This window comes from Solanum stenotomum, chromosome 7 (assembly GCF_019186545.1).
Source record: "Solanum stenotomum isolate F172 chromosome 7, ASM1918654v1, whole genome shotgun sequence".
Classification (NCBI taxonomy): Eukaryota; Viridiplantae; Streptophyta; class Magnoliopsida; order Solanales; family Solanaceae; genus Solanum; species Solanum stenotomum.
The window spans coordinates 4,131,532-4,158,675 of record NC_064288.1 but is presented as its reverse complement, the minus strand read 5'-3'; the positions used below and the strand labels follow the sequence as shown (position 1 = coordinate 4,158,675).

The following is a 27,144-nucleotide window of genomic DNA, read 5'->3' as shown; positions in this document are numbered from 1 at the left end:
ATCTTGTAACTCTTTAATCCTAACTCTTCACGTGACATGGTTAATTAAAACCAAGATTCAAAAGTGTTCTCTACGATCTTAACTTTCATGTCAAGTCAAAATCAGAAATCACGATTAATGCTTTAAAAATTGTACTAATAAGCAATTGAAATCGTAGATGTTAGAGTTTTCTGTTATATTTATGTAAGTTTCCCTATAAAGCCCACAAAAAACCAAACACAAAAAGCTAATACAGGTGATTTGCATGTAGTGACTGTCTTTTTGAACAACCATGGCAAAGTGTCGAGATGAAGACAGCTTCACCATGCAATAGAAAACAGGATAATCGCCACGAGGCCTTCCTACTTGTTACCCTCCAACGCTATAAGAACAGAGGCCTCAGTCTCTCCAAATCTCATCGGTATTGAATTAACAATCAAAAAATCCTAATTAGCGATGGCGGTCACTACTAGGCTCTTGCTAGCTATACTGTTCTTTGCTTTTCTCTTGTCTGCAGCAAATGCAATAAGAGAGTATCAGGGTCAGCAAGGTCAGGGAGGCACTCGTCTGACTCAAGCTCAACAATGCCGCTTACAGAGGCTTACAGGAAGCCAGCCCTCTGATCGAATTGAGTCAGAGGGCGGCTTCACTGAGCTGTGGGACGAGAACGAGGAGCAATTCCAGTGCGCTGGAGTTGCTCCTATGAGGATTGTTATCCGCGGTAATTCTCTTTCTCTTCCTAAATTTCATCCCATGCCTCGCTTGGTTTACATCCAGCGTGGACAGGGAATAGTTGGCATTACTTACCCTGGCTGTGCTGAGACTTTCCAGTCACAGACCTTCCATGCCGGCCAAGAGCCAAGGGAAGAGAGCCCCCAAGGCCGCAGAGGCGACCAGCACCAGAAAGTCCACCGTATCCGCCAAGGTGATGTTGTGGCAATTCCAGCTGGTGCTGCTCATTGGTGCTATAATGACGGTGAGGAAGAGCTTGTAGCTGTAGCCGTTAACGACCTCAACCATCGATCCAACCAGCTTGATCAGAACTTCAGGGTAAAATCTTTCGTGCTAATTTCTACAATTTAATGAATTTTTTGTTCATGATGCAACTTCATATATAATGAGTTTTAACCTATATACACACTTCACATAATTTGTTATATCTTGGTTGGCTATGTTTTGGACTTTAGGCATTTTACTTGGCCGGTGGAGTACAAGAAAGTGAAAGCCAAAGAGCTCAAACTGGTCTAAGAAAGCAAAGGACACACAAGTTCCAGAACATTTTCCGTGCTTTTGACACAGAATTGCTGGCCGAGGCCTTCAACATCCCCACAGAGATTGTGAGGAAGATGCAAGAAGAACAGATCGAACGTGGAACAATTGTCAATGTGAGGGAAGGAATGAGCATTATTAGGCCCGATGAAGAAGAAGAAGAAGGGCGACCACAACGAGGACAACAATGGTGGGAGGAAATAATTGGAAATGGCTTAGAAGAAAACATTTGCACAATGAAAATCCGGACCAATATAGAAACTCAAAGACGAGCTGATATCTTCTCAAGGCAAGCCGGCAAAGTTAACCATGTTGGTCGCCAAAAACTTCCCATCCTTGAATACATTGACATGAGTGCCTCTAAAGGAACCATTTATCCGGTAATTAAATCAATCATTCTTTTCCAAAAATTTCTGCTGTTAGTATGACTTAAATTGATTGAAATTGTACTTAATTGGTGGATGCAGAATGCATTGATGAGCCCTCATTGGACATTGACTGGCCACAGCGTGGTATACGTTGAAAGAGGAGACGCACAAGTGCAGGTAGTAGATCAGACCGGGCAACAAGTGATGAACGACAAGGTGAATCAAGGAGAAATGTTTGTGGCTCCTCAGTACTTCCCCGCAACGATTAAAGCAGGGGAGAATGGATTTGAATTTGTGGTGTTTAGGACAAGTAGTCAACCAATGAACAATCAACTTGCAGGTTACACATCAGTGATTAGAGCAATGCCTGTTGAGGTCCTCACAAACGCGTACCAGATATCGCCAAATGAAGCACAACGCTTGAAGATAAACAGGGGAGGAGAGAGCCTCCTTCTATCTCCTCAACGAAGGTCCTCTTAAAACGGCATCAATGTCGATTAGTACCTAGTGTAACTTGTACGAGGCGTTTGTTAAAATCAATAAAGTTCCTGCCTTATTGTTACTGAGTGAAATTATGATTCATAAGTGGTACCAACAAACACAAATTGAATGAGATTTTATCAATGATCTTCCTGTTCTCACTTGCCTCTCGACTCAAAATCAACTCACCTTTATCAAATCTCTCATGATCATTTGATAGTATGGTAACAAAGCAAATATTGAACCAAGATTTCAAGTTGATAATAGAAATCGTGAGGGTATTCAATTGAATATCACACAACAATAGTCGAGATAAAACTTGTGTTAATTACTCCATTTTTTATCAATATTTGCACGCATAATATAAAACGTGTCCTTCAACAGTATCTTATTTTCATATGGAGTTTACTGTTTTTATATCACAAGATAATATTGTACAAATGTTAATCAAGCTCCACTTGCTTCTAAACTAAAATTACTCTACTCGTAAGCATGAACTCGTACCCGACTCTGAATATGGAACAGGTAAAGCTTATTTTCACAATTCTTATGATAATTTCCTTTTCCTATCAACATAAATTATTCTTATGATAATCTCTTTAAAGTTCGTTTCGTTTCCTATCAACACTAAATTGATGGAAGTGGTCACTTTTGTAGAATGCACAACAAACATTCACAATGGATATGCAATAAACATTCACAATAAAGAATTTCACAAACATTCAAATCACAAATATATGTATATCAAAACTCATTTAATACTTCATTTGTGAATGTTACAAAAATGAAAAAGAAGAAGAAAACCAATGAAAATACATCAAAGCCTATGTAGTCCCTTGAGATCTAGCATAATCAATAAAACACATCTTTGTGAGTTGGCTTAATCAATAGGTCTGAAGCTATTTAGTTCATTGTGTACTTTGATCTAAGAATAATCAAACAATCCAGGCTCCAGCTGATTTATAAGTAGTATAAAACTGCTGCATATTTCAGATAATACTTCTTTTCATTCAGATTATGTTGGCAAAAGAATGAAGTTTCTTCTTATTGTTTCTAACTCGATGCTATAATTTGATGTTCACCTATCAATTATACCATTGTTGTTCGAAAAAAGGAAGACAGTCCAAATTAGCTCAAAAAAAGGCGAAAGCGTAGTGCTCCTTTTATTTGCCAAGGTACAAGAACTTGCCGCATATAGATATACATAACAGTTGCCATTACATCATTAGAAAGATGACCGTATAAGGTCCTCTGTTTTATTAAGTACGCTTTTAGCTTAGCTTATTACATAGGGGAAAAAAAGCAAGCAAAACGTTGTAATTAAGCAGCAGCAACTCTCCCATATTGGCTAGATTTTTCTGAACAGCTGAAAAGTAGAGTTTCCTCCCTGTTAAACTTGAGCCTCCTTGCCTCTTCCCTTGTAATCTGGTAAGAATTGGCTATCACATCCACCGGTAATCCTCGAATAGCAGAAGTACGGCCACTGAGTGTGTTGATCATGGCATTGTCATTGGTATTGAATACGACCCACTCAAAGATTTCATTTTCGGCATGTTTCACCACGGCGAAGTTCTGTGGCACTATCACAACTTGCCCCTGTCTTACTCTGTCATCTAGCACTGCTTGTCCTCTGTGATCAACTATCTGGATCCTTGCTTCTCCCTTTGTTACGTAGATTACGCTGTGTGCATTTGTCCACCAGTGTGGTGCCATGATCGAATTCTGCACATTACATTCGTATCAAGTCAAAATCAGACAAACAAATTTAAACAGAGGGAGTAGCAATAGCAATAGCAAGTTGTGGCTTACTCTGTAAAGAACTCCTCTGGCAGCGCTGAGGCGGAGGAAGCTGAGGATGGGTAGAGTGAGGCTGTTGACAGTGGTGAAGCGTCCAGCCTGAGGATTGTAGACATCAGCACGAGCGGGGTTATCGATGTTCTGCCTGAGCTTAGCGGAGCAGATGGTTTCCTCAATTCCGTTTGCACGAGGACCGTATTGTCCTTGCTCTTGTCTCTCCTCACGCTCCTCTTGTTCTTGTGAGAATGGTGGTCTCACAACTCTAAGCCCTTGATCAATGTTCACAATGTGGCCTCTCTGGTCCTCCTCTCCCTGAAGCTTCCTTGCTGTTTCCTTACTTACGCCGAATGCCTCGGCCAACAGCTCTAATTCAAAGCCCCTGAGCACATTTCCAGATTGGAATTGCTCTTTCTGGAAGCTGCGGGCTCCTCCTTGTTGTCCCTGTTGCTGTTCTCCTTGTTGCGGGTTTCCAGCTATGAAGAATCTCTGCAAAAAACGAAAATCAGATTAATTTATTTATTAAAATTAATACTTCACTTGATTGAGTAGTGTTGTTAACTTTATGTAACGTACATACCCTTGAATTTTGATCAAGCTGGTTTGCACTGTTACCACTATCCTCGAAACAAACAAGAACAAGCTCCTCATTTCCTTCGTTATAAGCCCAATGAGCAGCTCCAGCAGGGAAGGCAATAATGTCTCCCTGTTTGAACTGTCCAATCTTCTGATGACGATCTTGGAATCTTGATCCTGCACCCCTTTCACCTTGCTGAAATTGCTGTGATGACTGGAAAGTTTCAGGGCATCCAGAATTCATAATCCCAAAAAATCCCCTACCTGTACATTAATTAGTTACAATCACTTTATCAATGCAACAACTAACATAACCAATAGAGTGTACGTATACCTTATCATTACCTGGTGACAGAAATCAAAAAGGTAAAGAGTATAATGTTAAATACCTTGTTCAACATAGGCAAGGAGAGGAGTATTAAGGTAAGAAGGCAACAGCATGCCTCTAGACTGGATAACATGTCTAACGAGTGAAACACCAGCACATTGAAACTGTTGGTTATTTTTGTCCCATAACTCAGTAACCCCTGCTTCAGCTTGAATGCGAACAGTTGGTTCCTGAGGGTTAAGTCTATTAAGCTGACACTGACCTTGTTGCTGTTGGTATCTTTGCTGAGCAAAGGTACCATGCAACACTAGAAGAAAACTAAGGGAGAAACAAAGCCAGCTAGAACCCATAATTGATTGATTGTAAGAAGAGAAGAGGAGATATATGATTAATTAAATAAAACTGTTGATTGCTGATGGGAAGTGGAGAATGGGAAGTGATGGTATTTATAGGAAGGAGAGGTAAGGAAAGGATTGACACATTGCACTTTGCATGGCTATGAAAGCATGCTGAGTTACACCTAATAAAGTTAACACTCATGCATGTAGAGTTTAGGTGGCTTCATTCTTCTGTAAACAATACAAAAACTGATTTTGTTTTAATCTGAAGGAGTTCTCCATTACAAGGTATCTACAGCACATTGTTTTCAGGATGGATTTCCTTTTTCTGTTTCTCATTTTGTATTTTATTTATTATTATAATACAAGTGATTTAACGAGCTAATTAATACTTTAACCTTTGCAAATTTATTAGGACTTGAGTTTGGCTGTTGGGGTATTATATAATGTTTTTTCATGTCTCAATTTAAGTGTCTTATTTTATTTTATTATTTTAGTTTGTTCTCAAAAAATCTCTTTCTTTAGTAAGTTTTTCAATTTTAATATTTTAAGACAAGTTTAAGATCATAAAATTTGAATAACTACGTATATTTAATTTAAGATTATAAAATTATAAAATTAAAAATATCTCTTAAATATTTAAATTTTATACTCAATCAAATTAAATTACTTAAATAAAAATGGAGGAAGTACTCTAAAAATCATGCGTGCAGGCTGCAGTATTGTAACGACCCTCAAAATAAAGTAGGATAAAGTAGAGCCTCACATGGGTTTTATGCATTAATAACTTGTCAAAATAATAAAGAATAGCCTTTTAAGTCAGATTTAAAGAGTTTGGAAGTCAAACATCAAGGGACGACCAAGACATTCAGAAACTAGTCTTTTACGTGTTGGTGTGTTCTAGTATGTTGTTCATGTTTTTATGTGTTGTTTGGAGTCTAAAATCAGTGGAGGTGACCCTAGTGTCTTAATAAATGTTTTTAGGGTCAAAACATTTGGATACGACGCCCCGGGGGCCACCTAAGGGTCCCCGAGGAGGACCCCAACCTTGGCCAAGCAAGCTGCCAAGGCAGCTTGAAGTTGTGCTTGGAGGGAGCATGTCCGCGTCGCGGACTAGCTCCACCAAGGGCCAAATGTTTGGTCCGCGTCGTGGACATGTTGCGGACTCTACTGTCTCGAATTTAATTTCCAAAAAACTTGTGGAAACACCTCCGCGTCGCGAACTTGTTTCCCGACGAAATCTATGAAAATAAAACTCAAGTTTGACTTGTTTAAAAGGTCCAACTAAGTGAGGGGTAGTTTGGGTACTTTGGGGAATTATTATAAACGATTATTCTACCTATTTTAGGGTATTTTAAGTTGGTTAAAACCCCAAAACCTAAAATTAGACCCCATTCTTCAAATTGACCCTTCCCTCTCAAAATAGATTCTCTCAAAAACTCCATTGAAGACCTTGATGAAGCCCAAGCTAGAAGATGGGTTTTCAACTGATTTCTTCTTCAATTTCATGGGTCTTCAATAATTAAGGTATGGTGACTCTTGATTTTTGAATAGCCTTTTATTCAAGGAGTTCTATCAAAGATTTTCAAAAGTGATTCAAAGACCAAAATTCCCAATTTTCAATCTAAACATGGGTTCCTTGTCAAACAATTTTCTAAATCATTCTATTGATGAATTAATGTGGAATTAAGGTTTTTAAGATAATTTTCAAAGGAATTCTTAAAGAACCCATGATCCCCAAATTCTCAAAAATTGGCCTATGATGTGGGTCTTTGTGAATATGATCTCTATTGGTGAAATTTTGTTTAGATTAGATTGTATTGATGTTTCTTATGATTATATATATACTTGTTCATGTTGAATTGTTGGTATATTGATGAGTTGAGGATTATGGCCTTATGGGCAAAGTTATGGGTTGATCCCTTTGTTTATAGAATTGTACTTAGATTGTGTTTATGTTATTGAATTACATTGTTGATTCCTATTACTATCTATGTCAATTGATTATGAATTGTTGAGGATTGATCCATGGTGATCATGGCTTGGAGAATTGGTAAGTTGACCTAACTTCTAGTATGTAGTATGAGAATTGATGTTGTGTGGTTTTATCCACTTATGGTGGAGGTGTTCACTTATTGTCTATCTATGCATGTTGAGATCATGTCCTTGAAGGCAATAGATGTGAAGTGAATTGATGATTATGATGCATATGTTTATGAAGTTGTGCTATGAAGGTTATGTATGAAATCCTCAATGCTAGCATGATGTTTAAAGTGTGTTGATGATGAGGAGTAAAATGTGAATGATAATGTTAGGGATAAGGTGTGGTCTACATGATTGATTCTGTTAAGTACTATTACGGAATGACCCCTACCTATATGACCCCTATATGAATGTTTGATCATATACATGTTAGGAGTACCTATTCAATGTTGAATGTGTCCTTGTCTCCTATGATGAAGTGTGGGTGTGTGGTCTAGAATCCCTAAGGGCTTTATATGTGAATTGCTCATGATTTGGGGACATTGTGAATGTATGGTGATCCCTTGAAGGGAAGTGCACTCAATATCAATGTTGTTGCTATTATGTCACTATGAGGACCAATATGCACACACACTATACATGTATAGCTATGAATATGATGTGTTATGGTGTCTATTGAAAGGTGAACTCTTAGATGCACCCTTACATCTTATTATGCATGCAAAGTGTATGATTAGCAAGGTATGAATATGTGTTGTATAAAGGTGTTTATGTGAAAGGCTTTCTCACATATGTACACACACACATGAATGAATGAATAAGGTTTATGATAATCTAGTGAAAGTGAGTCTCTTGAAAGGTTTCCTCAATTATACTCTAAACTAGACTATGTTATGAATATGGTATGATTATGTGAAAGGTCATTCTCACATAATGTAGGTTTTATGATGAAAGGTCATTCTCATCTTAGAAACCTTTGAGCTATATGATATGAGGGATTAAGTCCCTAAAGCCTACTTTATGAACTAATGTTAAATAAAGGCTTAAAGATGTTTAAAAAGGGAGTTGGAGCATAGCACCGAGTGAACATGAAAAATGAGAGTGGGGGCTTCACGTTTAGCAAGTTCGGCTTCCCACAAGAGAGCCTTCACGTTTAGCAAGTCCGGGTTTCCAACATAGATGTTGTCTCATGAGATGGAAACCTCCACGCTTAGTAAGTCAAGGTTTTCTAGTAGAAATCTCCTTGTTCCATAACTACGTGCCCCCGTAGGTATTAGCTTAGTGGATCCACTAGATATCTATTATGTATGTAGGTCCTACTTTGGCAAGTAGTACCCTCTCTTTTCGGTGTGGGAGTAGAACACCGGATTCCAACATTTCGATACATCACTCCACCTTTATCAAAATACATTAAAACTTTGTTTGTAATATATTTTTAAATTGTGCTAATTGATAATAATTTAGTCCAAAAATATTGTAGTTAGTAATTTAGTTTTAAAATAGGAAAAATTATATAATTACATGACTTAAATAATGAATCCATAAAAAATTCTATAATTTGAATTAATTACAAAAGAAATAAAGAAGATGCTTTCGTGAAAGTTTTTTGGAGAAATCAATTAGTTGAGAGTTCTACTTGAGAGGCCGAGACCAATATGATGTCCCGTTATCCTCATCTCTTTTACTCCGTCCCTACTCATACTTGATGTATTTAGCTCTTTATGGCTTACTCATTGGGTGTCATGTGTCTTACATATTCTATTGATTTCCTCATTATGCATATTCACGAAAACCTTAAATTTTGAGAAAATGAGTTTACTCGATTGATTTCACCATGGTTATGTGCATTTGAGTATGAGTTACATATAGACCTCATGATGTTTTGAAGCACAGGGGGTGAGGGTGGTGCCTCGGGGTGCCCCCATCCCTCGTGCCTCAGGGCCTCCTGCCAAGAGGCATCGCCCCCGTCCCTCCGTACCTCAGGGCCGCCCACCCGGAGGCACCGTCCCTATCCCCTTGTGCCTCAGGGCCGCCCGCTCGGAGGCACCACCCCCGCCCCCTTGCCTTAGGGCCACCCATGTAACACCCCGTAAATCTAATGACCTAAGCTAGAGCCTAACATGTAGTCTAGTAGCCTAATGAAGTTAAAACATATGTTTAGAGTCCTAAAATAACTTCCCTAACTTAGTACTAGGGTTTTAGTGCCTAAACGTCAAGGCATGACCCCCCTAGGAACCCCCCCAAGGGTCCATGACGAGGACCCAATAGAAGGTCCAAAAGCTGTCAAAAATAGCTTGAACCACAATTGGGCACCCACGAGTCGTGGGTGGAACCACACTCCGTGGTTAGGAGGTGTGGTTCGAGACTTAGTCTCCCCAAGTTGGTTCCCCAATTGCCCCTCTCTGACCCAAACCAGGGCCAGCAAGGACGGTCCATGGACCCATCCATGCTCCGTGGATCAAGCCCTGTGTTGCTGCCTAGGTTCGGCCTAAGTGGGGGTAGTTTGGTAAATTACTAATTAAATTAATTAAGGGTGGGGACGGTTATTATTAGTTATTTAAGATATACTTAAGTAATTTTAACTATTAATAAACCCTTTTAACTCTCATAACTCACAAACTCAAAACTCAACCAATTTCCCTCCTCTCTAAATTCTTCTCTTAGAACTCCATTGAAGAACAAAGAAGGAGAACAAGGAAATCTTGAAGGAAGGAGATTTTCAATAAAAATTTGATAGGATTCTACACCTAAGGTATGGGAGTCCTTCATCCTTGGGAAGCTATCACCCAAGGAGCCCTTTCAAAAGCTTTTATCTTAATTCTTGAAAACCCAATTGGCTAGGGTTTCAACTCAACTCCATGGATTCCTTTTAAAGTGGCTTTTAAAGGTTGAATTATGTTTGTTTATGAATGTATGATTGATTTTATATGATTTTAACTCAAAATCCTTCAAGAATCCATGAGACCCCCAATCCTAGCTATGGTTCTTCTTTATGTTATGTGAGGGCTTTGCAAGTTGGTCCAATTGATTGGATGTGAGTTAATTATGATGTAGTTGCATGATCAAAGTATGATTCTAAATGTATACTTGATTAACCTAAGATTTCTAAGGTGAATTAATGTGATTAGGGTATGCCATGAAAGAGGCTAATTGAGGGTTTATATGTGACCTTTTAAGAATGATAAACTTCTTGATGAATTTCCTTAGATTAGATCACCTAGGCATGCATTGGTCTAGGGTAATGCTTCTAAACATGAATTGACTTTATTATGATATTATATGCATGTTTATGAATACTTTGAGTATAAAGTGCCTATATGATATGGCGAAGGTATTAATGAGTTGTTGAATCATGGTATTACCTTATCTAATGTGCTAATGCTATATGTTTGGGATGAGTTGATCCATAGACCTTCAAGGGCATATTATGAAGGTTTGTACATGTTGACAAGAATTGTGTATGAACTTATGATTCACTTGAAAGGTAAAGATCCCATGACTATTGTGTAAATTGTGGTATTGATTGAAAGGCCATTCTTCTCTTGCCCTTACACTTGCTTATGTATGAATTTTCTAGGATGATGATAATGTTGTTGTTGTGTCATTGCAAGGATAATTACACACACCCCATGCATAAATATGATTATGATGTATTAATGGTGTTAATTGAAAATATAGTTCTCATATGGACCTTTACACATTATTATACATGAAATGTACATGACCATGATGATCCTATTGTGTTGATTGAAAGTCCATTCTCATGAGAACACATGATATTGATGTGAAAGGTTTACTCACATACTAATGTTGATTCTAAGGTTGAAAGTACATTCTCACTTTATTGAATCTATGAGCTATTTTATGAGTTGTATTGAATGAAGGGCAAAATATTCCTTCACACATGTAAATGCAATTCAAAACTAATTATGTATAATTTGGGAAACAATGCTTAGCACCGAGTGGATATGGTAAATGAGGTAGATGCCCTTCCGTCAATACAATAGGTTGGGTCATCTAAACTATTCTCATGAGATGGAAACTCCGCCAATACAATAAGTCGGGTTTCTTGAAGCAATCTCCCTATCCCATAACTATGTGCCCACATAGGTTTTTAGCTAGTGGATCCACCTTATAGCTATACATTTAGTTCTACCTTAGGCAAGTAGGACACCTTCTTTTGGTGTGGGGTTATACGACACTGGATTCCATGTTGCTCACATGGTCTATGTCGGTTAATGCTATTTTCCCTATATACCAATAATATGAATTATGATAAGAACATGAGTTATGTCTTTACTTTTATGTTTTAGACTTATGTAAGGGCCATGTCCCTAAGATTGTATTTCAAGAGTTTTATTCCAAGTATAATAGATGGTTTGAGACATAGTATCATAGACTTCTCTTTCATTTTTTAAACGACTTCGATTGTAAAGAAAAGTTTTACATTCCGTACTATTTTCCTATGCTCTTATGTTCAAAATATGCTATGAGGCTTGTATGCGACCCCTTCGGGGTCAAGTATGCCGTTTTACATCTAGGGGGTACCCTTGGATCATGACAAATGTGGTATCAGAGCATAAGGTTTTTGGGATGGTTTTTAGGATGTCTCAAACTACATCTAGTAGAGTCTTATTCATAAATATGAAGCGCGCCACATTTTATGAATAGGAGTCAATAAGATGTTAGGAAAACTTCACTTCTTTATTCTCAAATCCGTCCCCTAGAGTTTAGCTTTATTAGACCTTTCTCCTAATGTGTTCCCTATGGTTTTCAGGATATGACTACTTCAAGGGCCTACATTGAAGGGATTGAGAAAGACAATGTGGACCAAAAAGTTCCACTCCAAGCTCCTCTCCAAGCTCCAATTGACCCTATAGGGGATACTGTGACTCATGCGGACTTTAGGTCCGCTATCCAATTGTTGGCTCAAGCCTTGACGACGCAAGTCAACAAAGAGGTTGTAACTCCGGCAAATCCTATAAGGGGGATGGTTACTTCTAGATTGAGGGAGTTTTTAGGGTGGTATCCTTCTATGTTTTATGGCTCCGAGGTGGGAGAAGATCCTCAAGGGTTTGTGGAAGAGGTCTCTAAGGTGTTAGACCGTATGGGGGTTACTTTAAAGAGTTTGGAAGTCAAACGTCAAGGGAGGACCAAGACGTTCGGAAACTAGTCTTTTACGTGTTGGTGTATTCTAGTATGTTGTTCATGTTTTTATGTGTTGTTTGGAGTCTAAAATCAGTGGATGTGACCCTAGTGTCTTAATAAATGTATTTAAGGTCAAAACATCCGGGTACGACTCCCCGGGACCACCCTAAGGGTCCCGAGGAGGACCCCAACCCTTGGCCAAACAAGCTACCAAGGCAGCTTGAAATTTGCTCATGGATGGAGCATGTCCGCGTCGCGGACTAGCTCCACCAAGGACCAAAAGTTTGGTCCACGTCGCGGATGTGTCATAGACTCTTCTGCCTCGAAATTTAATTTTCAGAAACTTGTGGGAACACCTCTGTGTCGTGGACTTGTTTCCCGATGAAATCTGTGAAAATAAAACTTAAGTTTGACTTGTTTAAAATGTCCAACTAAGTGAGGGGTAGTTTGGGTACTTTGGGGAATTATTATAAATGGTTATTCTACCTATTTTAGGGCATTTTAAGTGGTTAAAACCCCAAAACCTAGAATTAGACCTCATTATCCAAATTGAACCTTCCCCTCAAATAAATTCTCTCTCTAGAACTCCATGGAAGATATTGATGAAGCTTCAAGCTAGGGGATGGGTTCCTACTGATTTCTCCTTCAAATTCCTAAGAAATTAATCACAAAGGTATGTGGATTTTATCTTTGATTCTCCTTTCAATCAAAGAGCCAAATCAAAGTGATTTCAATGTTTTTCGAAACACTAAAAACCCCAATTTCAATTCTAAGCTTGGGTTCTTGCATGAAAGTATTTCAAATGATGATTTATGTTAATATTGATGGTTTTAAGATAAAAAACTCCATGAACCCTTGCATATCTTGAAATCCTAATTTTTTGGTCTAAAGTGGGTCTATTGATTATGAGCTAATAATGTGATATTAATGTGTAGATTGTTATGGGCTATTGATTTATGTATTGTTCTATATTGAATTATGAGGAATTGATAGTCAATTGTGTTATATTGGATGTTGGCCTTGAATGGGCTATTGTGACCTAAGGTTTATGATGATGATGAAGTTGTGAATAGATTATTGATTCTAGTATTATATATATATATATGTTGTAGATGTTAGAATTGTGAGGTTTGATCCCTTTGAAAGTGGGGAGATGTTTAATTTATAAGCATGTTGTGATCATGGCCTTGTAGGCAAAGTTGGATGATTGTTGTTTTGAGTAATGTTGATTATGTGAAGGTAATGTGATATGATGTGAATTTGTGTATGGTCGAAGAGTATGAATGGTGACCTTGTGTAGAGACTTTATGTGTTATGCTTGGTTGTTGTCTTCTTTGAATGACTTATAATGAAGGTGAGGTTAGGATATACTATGTTTACCTACTCACTACAAGAAAAACTGTTATTTAAGACCAACATTTAGGGACGAGTTAATAATCTCGTCTCAAAAAGTACATGTATTAGGACGAGATTATATTCTCGTCCCTAATTCTATATGTTATTGTGAAGGTACGAAATTTAGTCCCTAAAGAAAGTTCTAACTGGTCCCAAAATCAAAATGTGGTGAGAAGCGGGAAAAAGTGCATTTTTAATTTTCACAAAAACTCATCAGGCGCCAAAAATTTACCCAAATAATTAGAACTCTTTTTTTTTTTTAAAAAAAACCCCTCTATTTTGGCAATAGAAAGCACTTAATTAAGTTGCTTCATATTTTTCAATACACTGAAGCCCTAAATTGACTTCATCACATATCGATGCAGCAGCTCTTCAAATTGCAATTCATAATAACCTAACTTATCTTTCTTCCTTCTAGATTCCTGCAGAAGAATAATAGTGCATTTTTCCTGTTGACGTACCATTCTGCCGACGGTTCTGGTGTGGCTGTCATGAATGAGGAAAACTGAGTTGGAACCTTTCTTGTGCAATACTTTCAGTTTTCATCTGCACATTCTCAAATTAGAGAAAGCACAAATTGTAGGTCATCAAGTTCGACCCTCTTCTGTGAGTTGATATATATCTAATCAGTTCTTAGGTATGCCTCCTCAACAACATTGAATTTTGTTCTTTTCTTGATTTCCTTTTGTATTTGTTTTGTTCAACTATCTCTTTATATTCTTCTTTACTACCTGATTGTTTTCTGTATGTGTATAATTAGCCAAAGATTATTGAGTTGGGATTCTGAGTTAATAATCTTTTTTTTAAGTATATGCTAGTTTGTAGCCAAAACTTTATTCATTGAATTGTAGATTTGAAACCTGTGTATATTTGACTATTGGAATTCCATAGAATATATTGGCTTTAATACCAAATAATCCTCAATAAAGTAACGAATATCATTTATTCAGATGCAAACATCTAGTTGAATCAATTGTCATAGAAGGCATAACAATTTAGTATTTTAAGAAAACTATTATAAGTAGCATACTGTAGAAAAAAGATATGCCTCTTACACCTTGCCAAAATACAATTTAATAAATATCTTGTATATGCAATGTGTCACAATTATTTGATCAAATATGTGAGCTAGTGTAAAGAATGAAAAGTACATGTAGTCTGTTGTTCCCTGAAAGTGACACCAATTTATAGAGACTGAGATCACACTTAGATTTTATTGCAATATTGAGAATAAGATAGAAGGTATAGAAATCAACTGGAGATTTGTTATCTAATTAAGTCAAACGAGAGAGATAACTCAATTCGTGATCGTAATATGAGTTCATTGGGAGTATAATCGTGGAGTGGTATTAAGCAACAAAAACTGGATCACGTGTGGATAGTTGTAGAGGTAACAAATGTAGTGTGGGCACTTGGCCCTTTTGTCGTGGTTCTTAACTTCCATCCAAGTCTAAAATACTATCCGTTCTTACGTTCAAAGGTTGAATTACTATCCACTCTACGTTCAACTTGAGAGGAAAATAATTTTTTTAATGATCGCTTGTCTATCATAGAAATCGAGATAGAAAAAAGAAGAAAAAGGCAAGAATTCTTCACTGCTCAAAAATCACATATCTCGCATATGACATCATTTGTTTAAACTGAAGAACCAATGTTTCATTTTTTCTGATCAAGTAAGTAATATTATACTCTAATTTTTAATATATTTTGTTGATTTGTGTATAGTCACTTTAGAAGTTGCTCAACTTCAACCGTCTATAGTCACTGCTTCACATACTCTTCTTGCTCTACTTTAAATACGCTTCATTGCATAGCTGCTAGGCATGTTGTTGTTTATGTTTCTTGCATTTGTAATTTTACAAGAATCAATTGCTTAACAGAGGAAAAATTAGTTAACATGAAAGAGGCTAATTGAGGGTTTATATGTATCCTTCTAAGAATGATGAACTTCTTGATGAATTGCCTTAGATTAGATCACCTAGACATGAATTAGTCTAGGGTAATGCTTCTAAACCTGAATTGACCTGATTATGATATTATATGCATGTTTATGAATACTTTGAGTATAAATTGCCTATTATGATATGACTAAGGTATTAATGAGTTGTTGAATCATGGTATTCCCTTATCTAATGTGCTAATGCTATATGTTTGGGATGAGTTGATCCATAGCTCTTGAAGGATATTATGAAGGTTTGTACATGTTGACAAGAATAATGTATGAACTTATGATTCACTTGAAAGGTGAAGATCCTATGACTATTGTGTAAATTGTGGTATTGATTGAAAGGCCATTCTTCCCTTGCCCTTACACTTGCTTATGTATGAATTGTCTAGGATGATGATAATGTTATTGTTGTGTCATTGCAAGGACAATTACACACACACCCCATGCATAAATATGATTATGATGTATTAATGGTGTTAATTGAAAGTATAGTTCTCATATGCACCTTTACACATTATTATGCATGAAATGTACATGACCATGATGATCCTATTGTGTTTATTGAAAGGCCATTCTCATGAGAACACATGATATTGGTCTGAAATGTTTACTCACATACTAATGTTGATTCTAAGGTTGAAAGTACATTCTCACTTTATTGAATCTATGAGCTATTTTATGAGTTGTATTGAATGAAGGGAAAAATATTCCTTCAAAATGCAATTCAAAACTAATTATGTATAATTTAGGAAACAATGCTTATCATCGAGTGGATATGGTCAATGAGGTAGATGCCCTTCCGTCAATACTATAGGTCGGGTCATCTAAACTATTCTCATGAGATGGAATTTCCTCCACCAATACAATAGGTCGGGTTTTTAGAAGCAATATCCCTATCCCATAACTATGTGCCCACATAGGTTTTTAGCTATTGGATCCACCTTATAGCTATACATTTAGTTCTACCTTAGGCAAGTAGGACACCTTCTTTCGGTGTGGGGTTATACGACACCGGATTCCATGTTGCTCACATGGTCTATGTCGGTTAATGTTATTTTCCATGTATACTAATAATATGAATTATGATAAGAACATGAATTATGTACTATGGTTCCATAAAAAGTTCTACTTAGCATGGATGGGGGTATGGGACTTCATTCATGCATTGCACAAATGGGCTTTGAAAATGATTGTGGTATGTTCTCTTATGATATGATGATTATGAGTTAAATATATGTTTTATATGAATTATGAACATGAACTATACTTATGACTTTTTAATGAGCTTTACTTAGTGTGAGTGGGGGTATGGGACTTCACTCATGCATTGCATATGTAGAATTATAAAAGGGGCTGTGATGTGGGTTCCTTATAGTATGAAGATAAATGAACTTATATATGCATTATATGAATTGTTGGGATGAGGGTCTTACTTATTATAAGATATGAACATGAATGTCTCCTTGTTTATGAATGTTGGCAATGGATGAGGTCATGGTATGTTATGCATGATCATGGTGGCCTAGGAGTGATATTTAATGTAGATAGGATTATGGTATCCTATTTATGCATTGCACAAGTAAAGCTCAAGGTTGCTTATGTGATGATTCTATTATGATGAGATAATCTTGGTATTTGTCTATGTGTATGAACTATGCCTTGTGGAGATTGGGATATGTATTATGTTGATGTTGGAGACTATGTTTGTTATTATAATGATATATCTTATGTTATGATGAAATGTATGTGAGTTGCCTTATGGGTTGTATTCTCCAACTATTTCAAAGATAATGTTAAAAAATGGCATAGGTCATGATTTCAAATGAAATGTCCCTTTTATGCATGTTTTAAGGTTTTTGTGCATGGCTTCCATACTTAGTACTTTATGTGCTAACCCATTTCTTTCTACATTTTCTATAAGCGTAGGCTTTGGAGATATTGGATTACATCCTTGTGGCTAGGTTCATAGTAGATCAAGAAGAAGAAGATTGGTGAGTCCTCATTGTATTTGAGGGCTCAACCTTATGTCCTTTATGTCTTTACTTTCAAGTTTTAGGCTTATGTAAGGGCTATGTCCCTAAGATTGTATTTCAAGAGTTATAATCCAAGTGTTATAGATGGTTTGAGAAATAGTGTCATAGATTCTCTTTCATTTTATAAGAGATTTCGATTGTAAAGAAAAGTTTTAAATTCCGCACTATTTTTCCTATGCTCTTATGTTCAAGATATGCTATGAGGCTTGTATGCGACCCCTTTGGGGTGTAGTACACCGTCTAACATCTACAGGGTACCCCTGGGTTGTGACAACCCGCCCCGAGGCACCAACCCCCGCCCCCGTGCCTCAAGGCCAACCGCCCACACGCCCCGAGGCACTAACCCCCCTCCCCCCGTGCCTCGAGGCCGCCCACCCCAATGCACTACTCCCCGCCCCCTTGTGCGTCGAGGCCACCCGCCTTGAGGCACCACCCGCCTCTCCCTTGAGGCTGCATGCCCCGATGCACCACCCCCGCCTTCCCTCCCGTGACTCGAGGCTACCCACCCCGAGGCACCAACCCGCCCCCCTCCCGTGCCTCAAGACCTCCCATTGATTTCATGTATCAGGACACTTCTTCCAATTCTAAGTGCCAACGATCGTTAGTCAGTAATATAACCCAACTAAGTGAGTTGGGGTCGAATCCTAGAAGGAGTGCAACGTGCTTAAGATTCAAGAGCCAAGTGCAAATATGTTCAAGTCAATCATAGGTAAAGACATTTACGAATAAAAGCATAATTCAAATTAAGGGTGACACAAGTGTCAAAATTGGGGTTTTTGATTGTAATTATCAACTACAACAATAATAAATAACACGAATAAACAAGTAAAAGACGAGTTCTTGGGATGTGATTGGATTATATGCTAAGGTAGAAAAATGGATGATTGCAACTGATAGTAAATAGATGTAAATTATTGAATAAGCTTGACTTTAGTGGGGGTAAACTTTCTCTTGAATAATTTATCCCGAATCAAATTGGTTTCTCTCGAACACCAATAAGCAGCAATTAAGAACAACCTATGCTTTAGTCCATTCACTCTCGAGCTGAATGTGTGGAAAAGGGTTTAGGATTCACTCTCTCGAGCTGAACCCATGACAACCCAATACCTACGACCATCAAATCAGTAACCTTGGTTTTAAAACCTCTCTCTCGAGCAAGCCGAAAACATGAAGTTAGAATTGCATTTGCAACTATAACCCTTTAAATTAAACCACAATTACTGATTAAAATCACTTTTAAACAACATTTAAACTATCAATTAACAATACCCAGCAGCTAAATCAACCCATAATCACATAATCACACCCCAAGAATTAGGGTTTTAGCTAGACATCATAAAAAGATAAAATTCGTTACCAAATTGTGTTTCCATCAACAGAGTATGATTAATTTTGTCTTTACAAAGGTAAAGATTGAAGAATCTCAAAGACCCACTTCCAATTTCTCAAAAATGGAAATCTTCAAATCTTCAAAGCTAAGGAAAATATTGTCTCTAAACTTAGAGTTCTAAGTTCCAAACTTGAAAACTGAATAATAATGAAAACTTCATTCTAAACTAAGAATTTAAAAATATATTTATAGTCGCTAAGAATATGCTGCGAAGGACCATTCGGCGCAATAAGTCGGGATCGCTGATCCACTCGGCGATTTGCCCTTTGGTAAATTCGATTGCCTTTTTGCTTTGGCCTTCAACATGTTCAAGTTCTGTAACTTTGGGCGATCTAGCGCTGCATCGTGGAACCATTCGGCGACTCGCCGACTACTCCTTTCTATTGCCGACTTGATTTTCTCCTTCAGGGGTAGGCACACTGGAACTTTAGTCGAGATCATGGCCATTCAGTGACTCACCCAATGGGTTAGGCGATCAACATGCCCTCTTTTCTTCGTTCTTTCATTTACCTTGTTCCTTTTTGCTCATTAGTGTTGATGCTTTGTTCCTCAATCCAAATACCTGAAAATCAAGGATTTACATTTGAGTTGCCACTTTTAAGCACAACCTCTGCCTTAGCTCATTCACTCTTTCGAGCTGAATGTGTGGAAAAAGGCCTAGGATTCACTCTCTCAAGCTGAACCCACGACGACCCAATAACCACCGGCTATCAATTTAGTAGTCTTAGTTTTAAAACCTCTCTCTCGAGCAAGCCAAAAACACTTAGATGAAATTGTATTTGCAACTACAATCCCATTAAGTTAAAACATAACTACTAAATGAAATCACATTTAAACAACAAATAGACTAACAATAAGCAATACCCAAAAGGAAATTTAACTCATATTTATAATATCACACCCCAAGAATTGGGGTTTTAGCTAGACATAGAAAAAAGGAAGAAAATGATACCAAATTGAAGTAACATCAATTGGGTATGACTTATATTCACTTCAATCGAGTCTAAGATGAAGAATCTTCAACACCCATTTCTAATTTCTTGGAATTGGAAGTCTTCAAATCTTCAATAGCTAAGCAAAATGTTCTCTACTTGAAAACTTAGAAAAATAAAATGTTGTGTCTGAAATTGCATACTAAGACAAAAATTCAAACAAGTATTTATAGTTGTCAAAAAATGTGTTGCGAAGGATCACTCGGAACAGTTAGTCGGGATCGCCGATGCACTCAGCGATCCGCCCTTTGGTCTGCTTTATCGCCTTTCAGCCCTTTCATCGCCAACTTGATCTTTTCCTTTAGGGCTCAGTACACTGGAACATTAGGTGAGATTAAGGCCATTCGGCTACTCGTCTAATGCTTTAGGCCATCCTCAGGCCTTCTTTTCTTCGTCTTTTCAGCTGTTTTATTCCGCTTTGCCAAGTAGTGTCCATGCTTTGGCTCAAACTCTAAATACTTGAAACTTAAGGATTTACATCAGTTATTGAGACAAAATATGCATTTGAGGACACTAATTCTATTAAAATGAAGCCCTAAATGAGTCCAAATTGTGGATTCATCAATACCCCCAACTTAAACTTTTGTTTGTCCTCAAGTGAAACTCAAGTTCGGCAGTTCAAAAAGGATGTCTCGAACAGTGCTACACAAGACTCAATCATGAATGCACCTATAAGACTCAATTTACTTATGCGAAGATCAATTGTGTACTCAAAGTTTCAAGTTGTGACACACCATTATCAAAGAATATCAAGCTCACCAAACTTGCTTCAAATGCAAGTTCAAGCTCAACTAAAATGTTCAAATGCCCTTACAAAAAGAATGATTCCATATTCACACACAATGGTTCAACAATTTAAAGTTTCAGAATCAATGCAACGCTCACACTCACAAAGATGAACATAATGCACGACTTCATCCATTGGTTTGCCCGTATTTTCCAATCGATACTTGGTTTAGCTCACTCAAGATCAAAAAGGTCTTTTCAAGACTTGTAATGGGGCTGAGTGCAAAGGTAGGGTCATTTAGGCTCAGTGATTTTCATTCTCATGAAATGTGGTGCTCACAACACTTCCTTTCCTCTTTTTTCATCATTTTCTTTAGTGCTCATAAGTCATCCCATTATTCACTTTTCATGGATTGTTCAGAAACCCCATTTCTTTTGTACTTTATTTCATGACTTTTTCTTTTTCATTATTTTCTTTTCTTTTCTCTTTTTTTTTGTATGGAGGGGTTCCATTTTTCTCAAAACCATGGGTTAAAGGAGACTTTTCTTGCACTTCTTGACTTGCCTTCTCTTTTCACCACATCTCTAACTTAGGCTTTTGGCCTAAGTTGGCTATTCAATCAACCACAAGTCAAGAGGATTATTGGTAGTGGATTAAGGGAGGTCATGTTTTCATCAAGTTTCTTCGAAAGAAAGGTAAGGCTCAAGGGGTGTTCAAAAGAAGTTCACACACTCACAAGGTAGGCCACAAAAGAGGTATACGTCAAATTGGCTCACACTCTTCGAAGTTGCCTAAGATCATATCAAGAGATAGCTTTACTTAGTCGACTGGACCAACGAGGTAAATTCTAGGTGTTATCATGCATGATTCACAGTAAGCTTTCACAAAAGGCCTTGACACCAAGGTCAAACAAGACTCCACATTTTCGCTAGTGTGCAACGATCATCACAAGAGACTCGATTCGATAATTGGCTAGTCACAACGAGATGCAAAGAGTTCACATATTGTCTATGCAAATTCATTTGGCCTCGTCATAGCCGCACATTCATGTTTGTTCGATTATGAGCACTATTCAAGTCATCGATATTGATAAAAACTGATACTCAAATTTACAAAAGACCAGCCACATTCAACACATACAAAAGGTGGCAAACTTTTTTCGAAAGGGTCAAAAATCATTTTCAATTAAAAGCAAGGAGCCACAAGCTCAAACCTTTATAAAAAGCAGTGTAACACAAATTTAGCACAAGGCCCAAATAGATAAACAAAATAGATATGCACAAAGGTGGGCCTCACCCCACCACAAATGAAAAATATTTGTCCTCAAATGCAAATAAAAATTATCCAACAGTGAAATAAAGCAAAACAAAGAGGGAGGTAAGGAGGGGGTCTTGTCTACACAATCGCTCCGTTTGTATAGGCATCAGTGCCCGAGGTGACCTTAGGAGGAACAACAGTGCCTAATTCACCAAGGTCTGTTGAGTGTGAGTCCGCTAGAAAGACATGTACCGCTCTGCAAAATCCCCGGGCCCATGAAGGAATATTAGGGTCTAGGGTAATGGCTTTCCTGGCAAAAGTGGGCCTCTTGCCCTTTCCTTTCCCACTAGTTGTGGATAGTTTCGTAGCTTTACTTTTTGACGTAGCTACATCATTATTTATCGTAATCCCTTTGGACTTCTCTTGGGCTAGTGTTATTCTTTCAGCAGCTTTTGATTTAGTCATGTTTGCAAAATCTCGAAGAGAAGTTAGGAAAACTTAAACAAAACCACAGCAGAACAATTGCAGACAGACTCGCTAAACCAGATGGCGAATCGCTGAATTTCTTGGGGGAGCTAAATCAAACTTGCCGAACGAATTAGCTCTAAAACTGCAACAATTAGGCGATGGGGGGAACCACTCGATGTGTCGTCGATAGCTTTCGGAGAACAAGGACAGGCTCGCCGAAAGTTATAGTGCAAAAAGGGTTCAGGGGTGCAAGCAAAACAATGATCAAGAAGGCTTTCGGTGAGTCGCTGAGTGCTTTTGGCGATCTCAATCTTCTCGCCGAAAGCTACAAGATCCAACATTGAACAAATCTTGAAAATAAAAGCGAGATGAGGAACTTTGGTGAACCGCCGAGTGGTTCGGCGAGCTCGACCCATCTCACCAAATGACCCAACGTGCTTACTTTCAACCCACTTCTCAAAATTAACCCTAGCAACCTCCTAAAACAAAATTAAAGCACGCATTAATGAAATAAAGCTTGGACCCATAACACCCAAACACAACGCCTCAAATTTTAATCCATTTTAAGTCATACAATTATGGAAATTCAACAGTCACAACTACTCGGGCAAGATTATCAAATTAAATCATGCATGTAAACAATCTAATCCTATCAGGCAGGACCGAAACACTTCAACAAAATCAGGCTATTGCAAATGAGTAAAAGTTTTGATAAATTAAACTCAGGGCATAAAAAACCAACCTTTGGTGTTGATTAAAAGAATATTGAAACGCTAGGTGGCAATGTAATCCAACTCTGAGCACAAATCAACACTAAAAATGCGAAAATATAGGAACTGGCGTGCGAGTGTGAGTTTGGGAAGATAAAAAGTGAGGGTAAGTGAAAGGGTTTGAAATTCAAATCCTTGGCTCGTTTTAATACCGTCCAGTTTTCCCCCACTCGGCGATATTATTCATGTTTGTTGAGTTACTTAACGATACGCCGAGTGGTCATTTATCCCACTGAGTTTTACAGGAACTCCAATTTACGTGGGGATTCAAACGGCGGACTCTGTCGCGATCGCCGACGAGGTTGGCGACTTTGCCAAGTTGCTCCTGGGCTCGTCGAGTTTTATAGGCTCCAAGTTAAAATTACTTTTGAGCCAAACAGCGGACCAAGTCGAGAACGCCAACCAATTTGGCGATTCACCGACTAGTTTGTTTGTTCTCCAATTTTGCACTTTTCAAACACTTTCCACACTCAAACCTACACAATCAACGCACCATTAGTTAACGTGTCAAAAATAAAGCATTTTAAGGGGTTTTGGGTTGCATCTCAAATAATGCCTTAGTTAACATTGTGGCACGACGCAAGTCACCATTCAAACCTCATTCTCGGGGTTTGCCATAGTCTCACTAGGTAACCCCTCTTTATGCTGTGAGTAAAGACATGACAACACTTGGCCTATTTGGGAGTCACTGAATGATCATGGAACGGGAGGTCGTCATCTGATTCAACATTTTGACATTTTCTTTTATCTAATTCAACACTCTATTTTGTTCCTCAATTTTGTGTAGAATGAGTGAGAGGACCTCTCCATTTTGTCCACTCTCATGCTGCTTCATCTTTTTACACTTAGGAGGGGGAAGGTACTTGCTCTTCTTTTTAGACCTTACTTCTAACTTCTTTACCTTTTTGGACAGATCATCCAGCTGAATCAATAATGCAACCCATTCTTGGTCCTTTTCTGCTTCCTTGTTGGCTTTAACCATACCATCAAGGTGTTGGTCTACCACTTCATAGGGTTGTTTTGTCAAACACCATGTAAAGAGTCGATCAACAATGCTTCTATTTTTAGAACCAATGCCTCTATAGAAGCATTATAGCAACAATTTATCAGGCATCCCATGAGTTGGGCACTGCTGTAGTAATGCCTTAAACCTAGGCCACATCTCATGGATAGTTTTACCCCCTACTTATTTGAACGTTAGAAGGTTGTCCCTAAGATTCAATAATTTCAACAGGGGGTGATCCGTTTGATACCCAGAATTACGATTCACACTCATCGTCCTTGTTACAATACACAAACAAGCAAAACACAACTAAAAATTAAGTAAGTAAACTACGACTAACAAAAGCAAAATTCGACTCAACTCGAAGTTCTCAAGTAATACCACTCCCCGGCAGTGGCGCCATTTTGATGTTTGCGTAATCAAGACACAACTTCCAATTCAAGTGTCTACGATCGTACAATAGTAATATAACCCAACCGAATGGGTTGGGGTTGAGTCCCAAGTGAACGATTTCTGAGAATTAAGAGTTAAGCGCGAATATGCTAGAGTTAACCATAGATAAAACTATTATAGAGTAAAAACATAATAAATTAAGGGGTTGACACGAATGTCAATTATCAATGGGGGGTTTGTATTTAATTAATGAACAAAAACAGCGAAAATAAGAAGATGCGAATTAGGGAGATAGGATTCTTGGGATGTGATAGGAATATGGGATAAACTATATAATCGGGTAAATGCTATTGTTAGTCAATTACTGAACATTTGTCATTAGGCTAGACTTTAGTGGGGGTAAATTTTCTCTCGAGCAACTTACCTCGAATCAACTCGGTTTCTCTCGAACACTGAGTTGCCGCTTTTAAGCACAGCATCCGCCTTAGCCCATTCACTCTCTCAAGCTGAATGTGTGGGAAAATGCCTAGGATTCACTCTCTCGAGAGCATGCCAAAAACACTTAGATGAAATTGTATTTGCAACTACAATCCCATTAAGTTCAAACACAACTACTAAACGAAATCACATTTAAACAACAAATAGACTAACAATAAGCAATACCCAACGGGAAATTTAACCCATATTCACAAAATCACACCCCAAGAATTGGGGTTTTAGCTAGACATAGAAAAAAGGAAGAAAATGATACCAAATCAAAGTAACATCAATTAGGTATGATTTATATTCTCTTGAATCGAGTCTAAGATGAAGAATCTTCACCACCCAGTTCCAATTTCTTGTAATTGGAAGTCTTCGAATCTTCAAAAGTTAAGCAAAATGTTCTCTACTTGAAAACTTAGAAAAATAAAATGTTGTGTCTGACATTGCATACTAAGATAAAAATTCAAACTAGTATTTATAGTTGTCAAAAAATGTGCTGCGAAGGATCACTCGACGCAGTTAGTTGGGATCGCCGATGCACTCGGCTATCCACCCTTTGGTCTGCTTCATCGCCTTTCAGCTTTTGCCTTCAACATCTTTACGTTCTGGATCATTGGGCGATATAGTACTTCTTCACGGAACTGTTCGACGACGTGCCGACTGCTCCCTTTCATCGCAAACTTGATCTTTTCCTTCAGGGCTCAGTACACTGGAACATTAGACGAGATTAAGGCTATTCGGCGACTCGCCTAACGCGTTAGGCGATCCTCACGCCTGTTTTTCTTCGTCTTTTCAGCTGTTTTGTTTCTTTTTGCCAAGTAGTGTCCATGCTTTGCCTCAAACTCCAAATACCTAAAACTTAAGGATTTACATCAGTTATTGAGACAAAATATGCATTTGAGGACACTAATTCTATTAAAATGAAGCCCTAAATGAGTCCAAATTTGGACTTATCACAACCTCAAGCATCTCATCATCTGTCTCCACCTCAGACTCGGGATCAACCGTTTCTCAACTCTAACATCATCTCTAGTGGTAGTCGGAGGCATACCTGGCTCTATTGGCACATTCGGGATATCCACCATCCCAAAAATCATGGACATGCCGGTGGACTTCAGCTGTTCCACATCTCTCCTCAGTGCAGCAATGGCGGTCTTTAAAGTTGTCACCTTCTCGGTGGACCCTTGGCCATGCTCACACACCGCTATCCTAGTTGCAAGGGCATCAATGGTAGCACTCAATGGTGTCACAACATCAACAAGGACTGCCTGAATCATGCCCGAAATGGAGGCCTCAAGTCCGGCGGCAAGACGATCAGCAGAATGGGCTAGTTGCCCCATTCAGAGTAATTCAGCCTGAGTGAATGGGGTCCGGGAAACAACAATAGTAGCAACTCTGGGAGGCAATGTAGCAGTAGACGAACTAGGGGAATCAGAAAGAACAACCCTAAATGTACCTGAAGGCCCAAGGGCCGGAGTAGGCAAAGGTGCCTTTACAGGTAATGTTTGAGGATCAACAACCGAGGATGTATCCACAGAGGCTGCCTTTTTCTTCTCTGCATCATCCTTTAAATATTCTGGCTCGATCATCCGAATATTAGTGGAAGATGTGGGAATCACTTTCACATCTTTCTTCGCATCTCTAGGAACCCACACTTGTCTGCACAGCTTGGTGATCAACACCAGAAATTGAAAGGAGATTTGTCGTTGCTTGGCGCTCATGATCATCTCCTGTGCCATAGTTATCCCTAGATTTATTCTCGTCTCATTAATAATGCAACCTAAACAGGCTGCCTTGGTTAGGCAGATAATCGACTCATTCTGGGATGACATGATAGTGCTGCTGATGAAGCCAAACCAGAACCTTGCAGCTATGTTTAAATCATTCTTTTCAATCTATGCTCCAATCTCCAGCCACTTAGGAGTGCCATCTGATATTAGAGGGGCCAATCACTTCTTCATATTTTCTAGTGTCTTTGTCCTTATTAGATGTTGGCAATCGTCATCGATATTATCAGGACAC

The 27,144-nt window shown here is 38.2% G+C and overlaps 2 protein-coding genes across 2 annotated transcripts; one reads left to right on the top strand and one right to left on the bottom strand.

The window, feature by feature from the left end:
* Positions 1–219: 219 nt before the first annotated feature.
* On the top strand, positions 220–2,153 carry LOC125870296 (11S globulin seed storage protein 2-like). Its single transcript, XM_049550697.1, has 3 exons — positions 220–1,029; positions 1,167–1,628; positions 1,716–2,153. Exons 1-3 carry the CDS (start codon positions 436–438, stop codon positions 2,094–2,096), a joined length of 1,437 nt encoding a protein of 478 aa, XP_049406654.1. The 5' UTR covers positions 220–435; the 3' UTR covers positions 2,097–2,153.
* A 1,080-nt stretch (positions 2,154–3,233) lies between these two features.
* On the bottom strand, positions 3,234–5,216 carry LOC125870300 (11S globulin seed storage protein Jug r 4-like). Its single transcript, XM_049550703.1, has 4 exons — positions 4,856–5,216; positions 4,471–4,730; positions 3,906–4,379; positions 3,234–3,818 (listed from the first exon to the last, which is right to left on the bottom strand). Exons 1-4 carry the CDS (start codon positions 5,142–5,144, stop codon positions 3,417–3,419), a joined length of 1,425 nt encoding a protein of 474 aa, XP_049406660.1. The 5' UTR covers positions 5,145–5,216; the 3' UTR covers positions 3,234–3,416.
* Between the last annotated feature and the right edge of the window lie 21,928 nt (positions 5,217–27,144).

Excerpts from the sequence above, each read along its gene's own strand:
- LOC125870296 (XM_049550697.1), top strand. The coding sequence starts at position 436 with ATGGCGGTCACTACTAGGCTCTTGCTAGCTATACTGTTCTTTGCTTTT. Across the intron at positions 1,030-1,166 it reads AGCTTGATCAGAACTTCAGG|GCATTTTACTTGGCCGGTGG; the intron begins GTAAAATCTTTC and ends TTTGGACTTTAG. Across the intron at positions 1,629-1,715 it reads CTAAAGGAACCATTTATCCG|AATGCATTGATGAGCCCTCA; the intron begins GTAATTAAATCA and ends TGGTGGATGCAG.
- LOC125870300 (XM_049550703.1), bottom strand. The coding sequence starts at position 5,144 with ATGGGTTCTAGCTGGCTTTGTTTCTCCCTTAGTTTTCTTCTAGTGTTG. Across the intron at positions 4,731-4,855 it reads CCTTGCCTATGTTGAACAAG|GTAGGGGATTTTTTGGGATT; the intron begins GTATTTAACATT and ends ATTAATGTACAG. Across the intron at positions 4,380-4,470 it reads AGCTTGATCAAAATTCAAGG|AGATTCTTCATAGCTGGAAA; the intron begins GTATGTACGTTA and ends CGTTTTTTGCAG.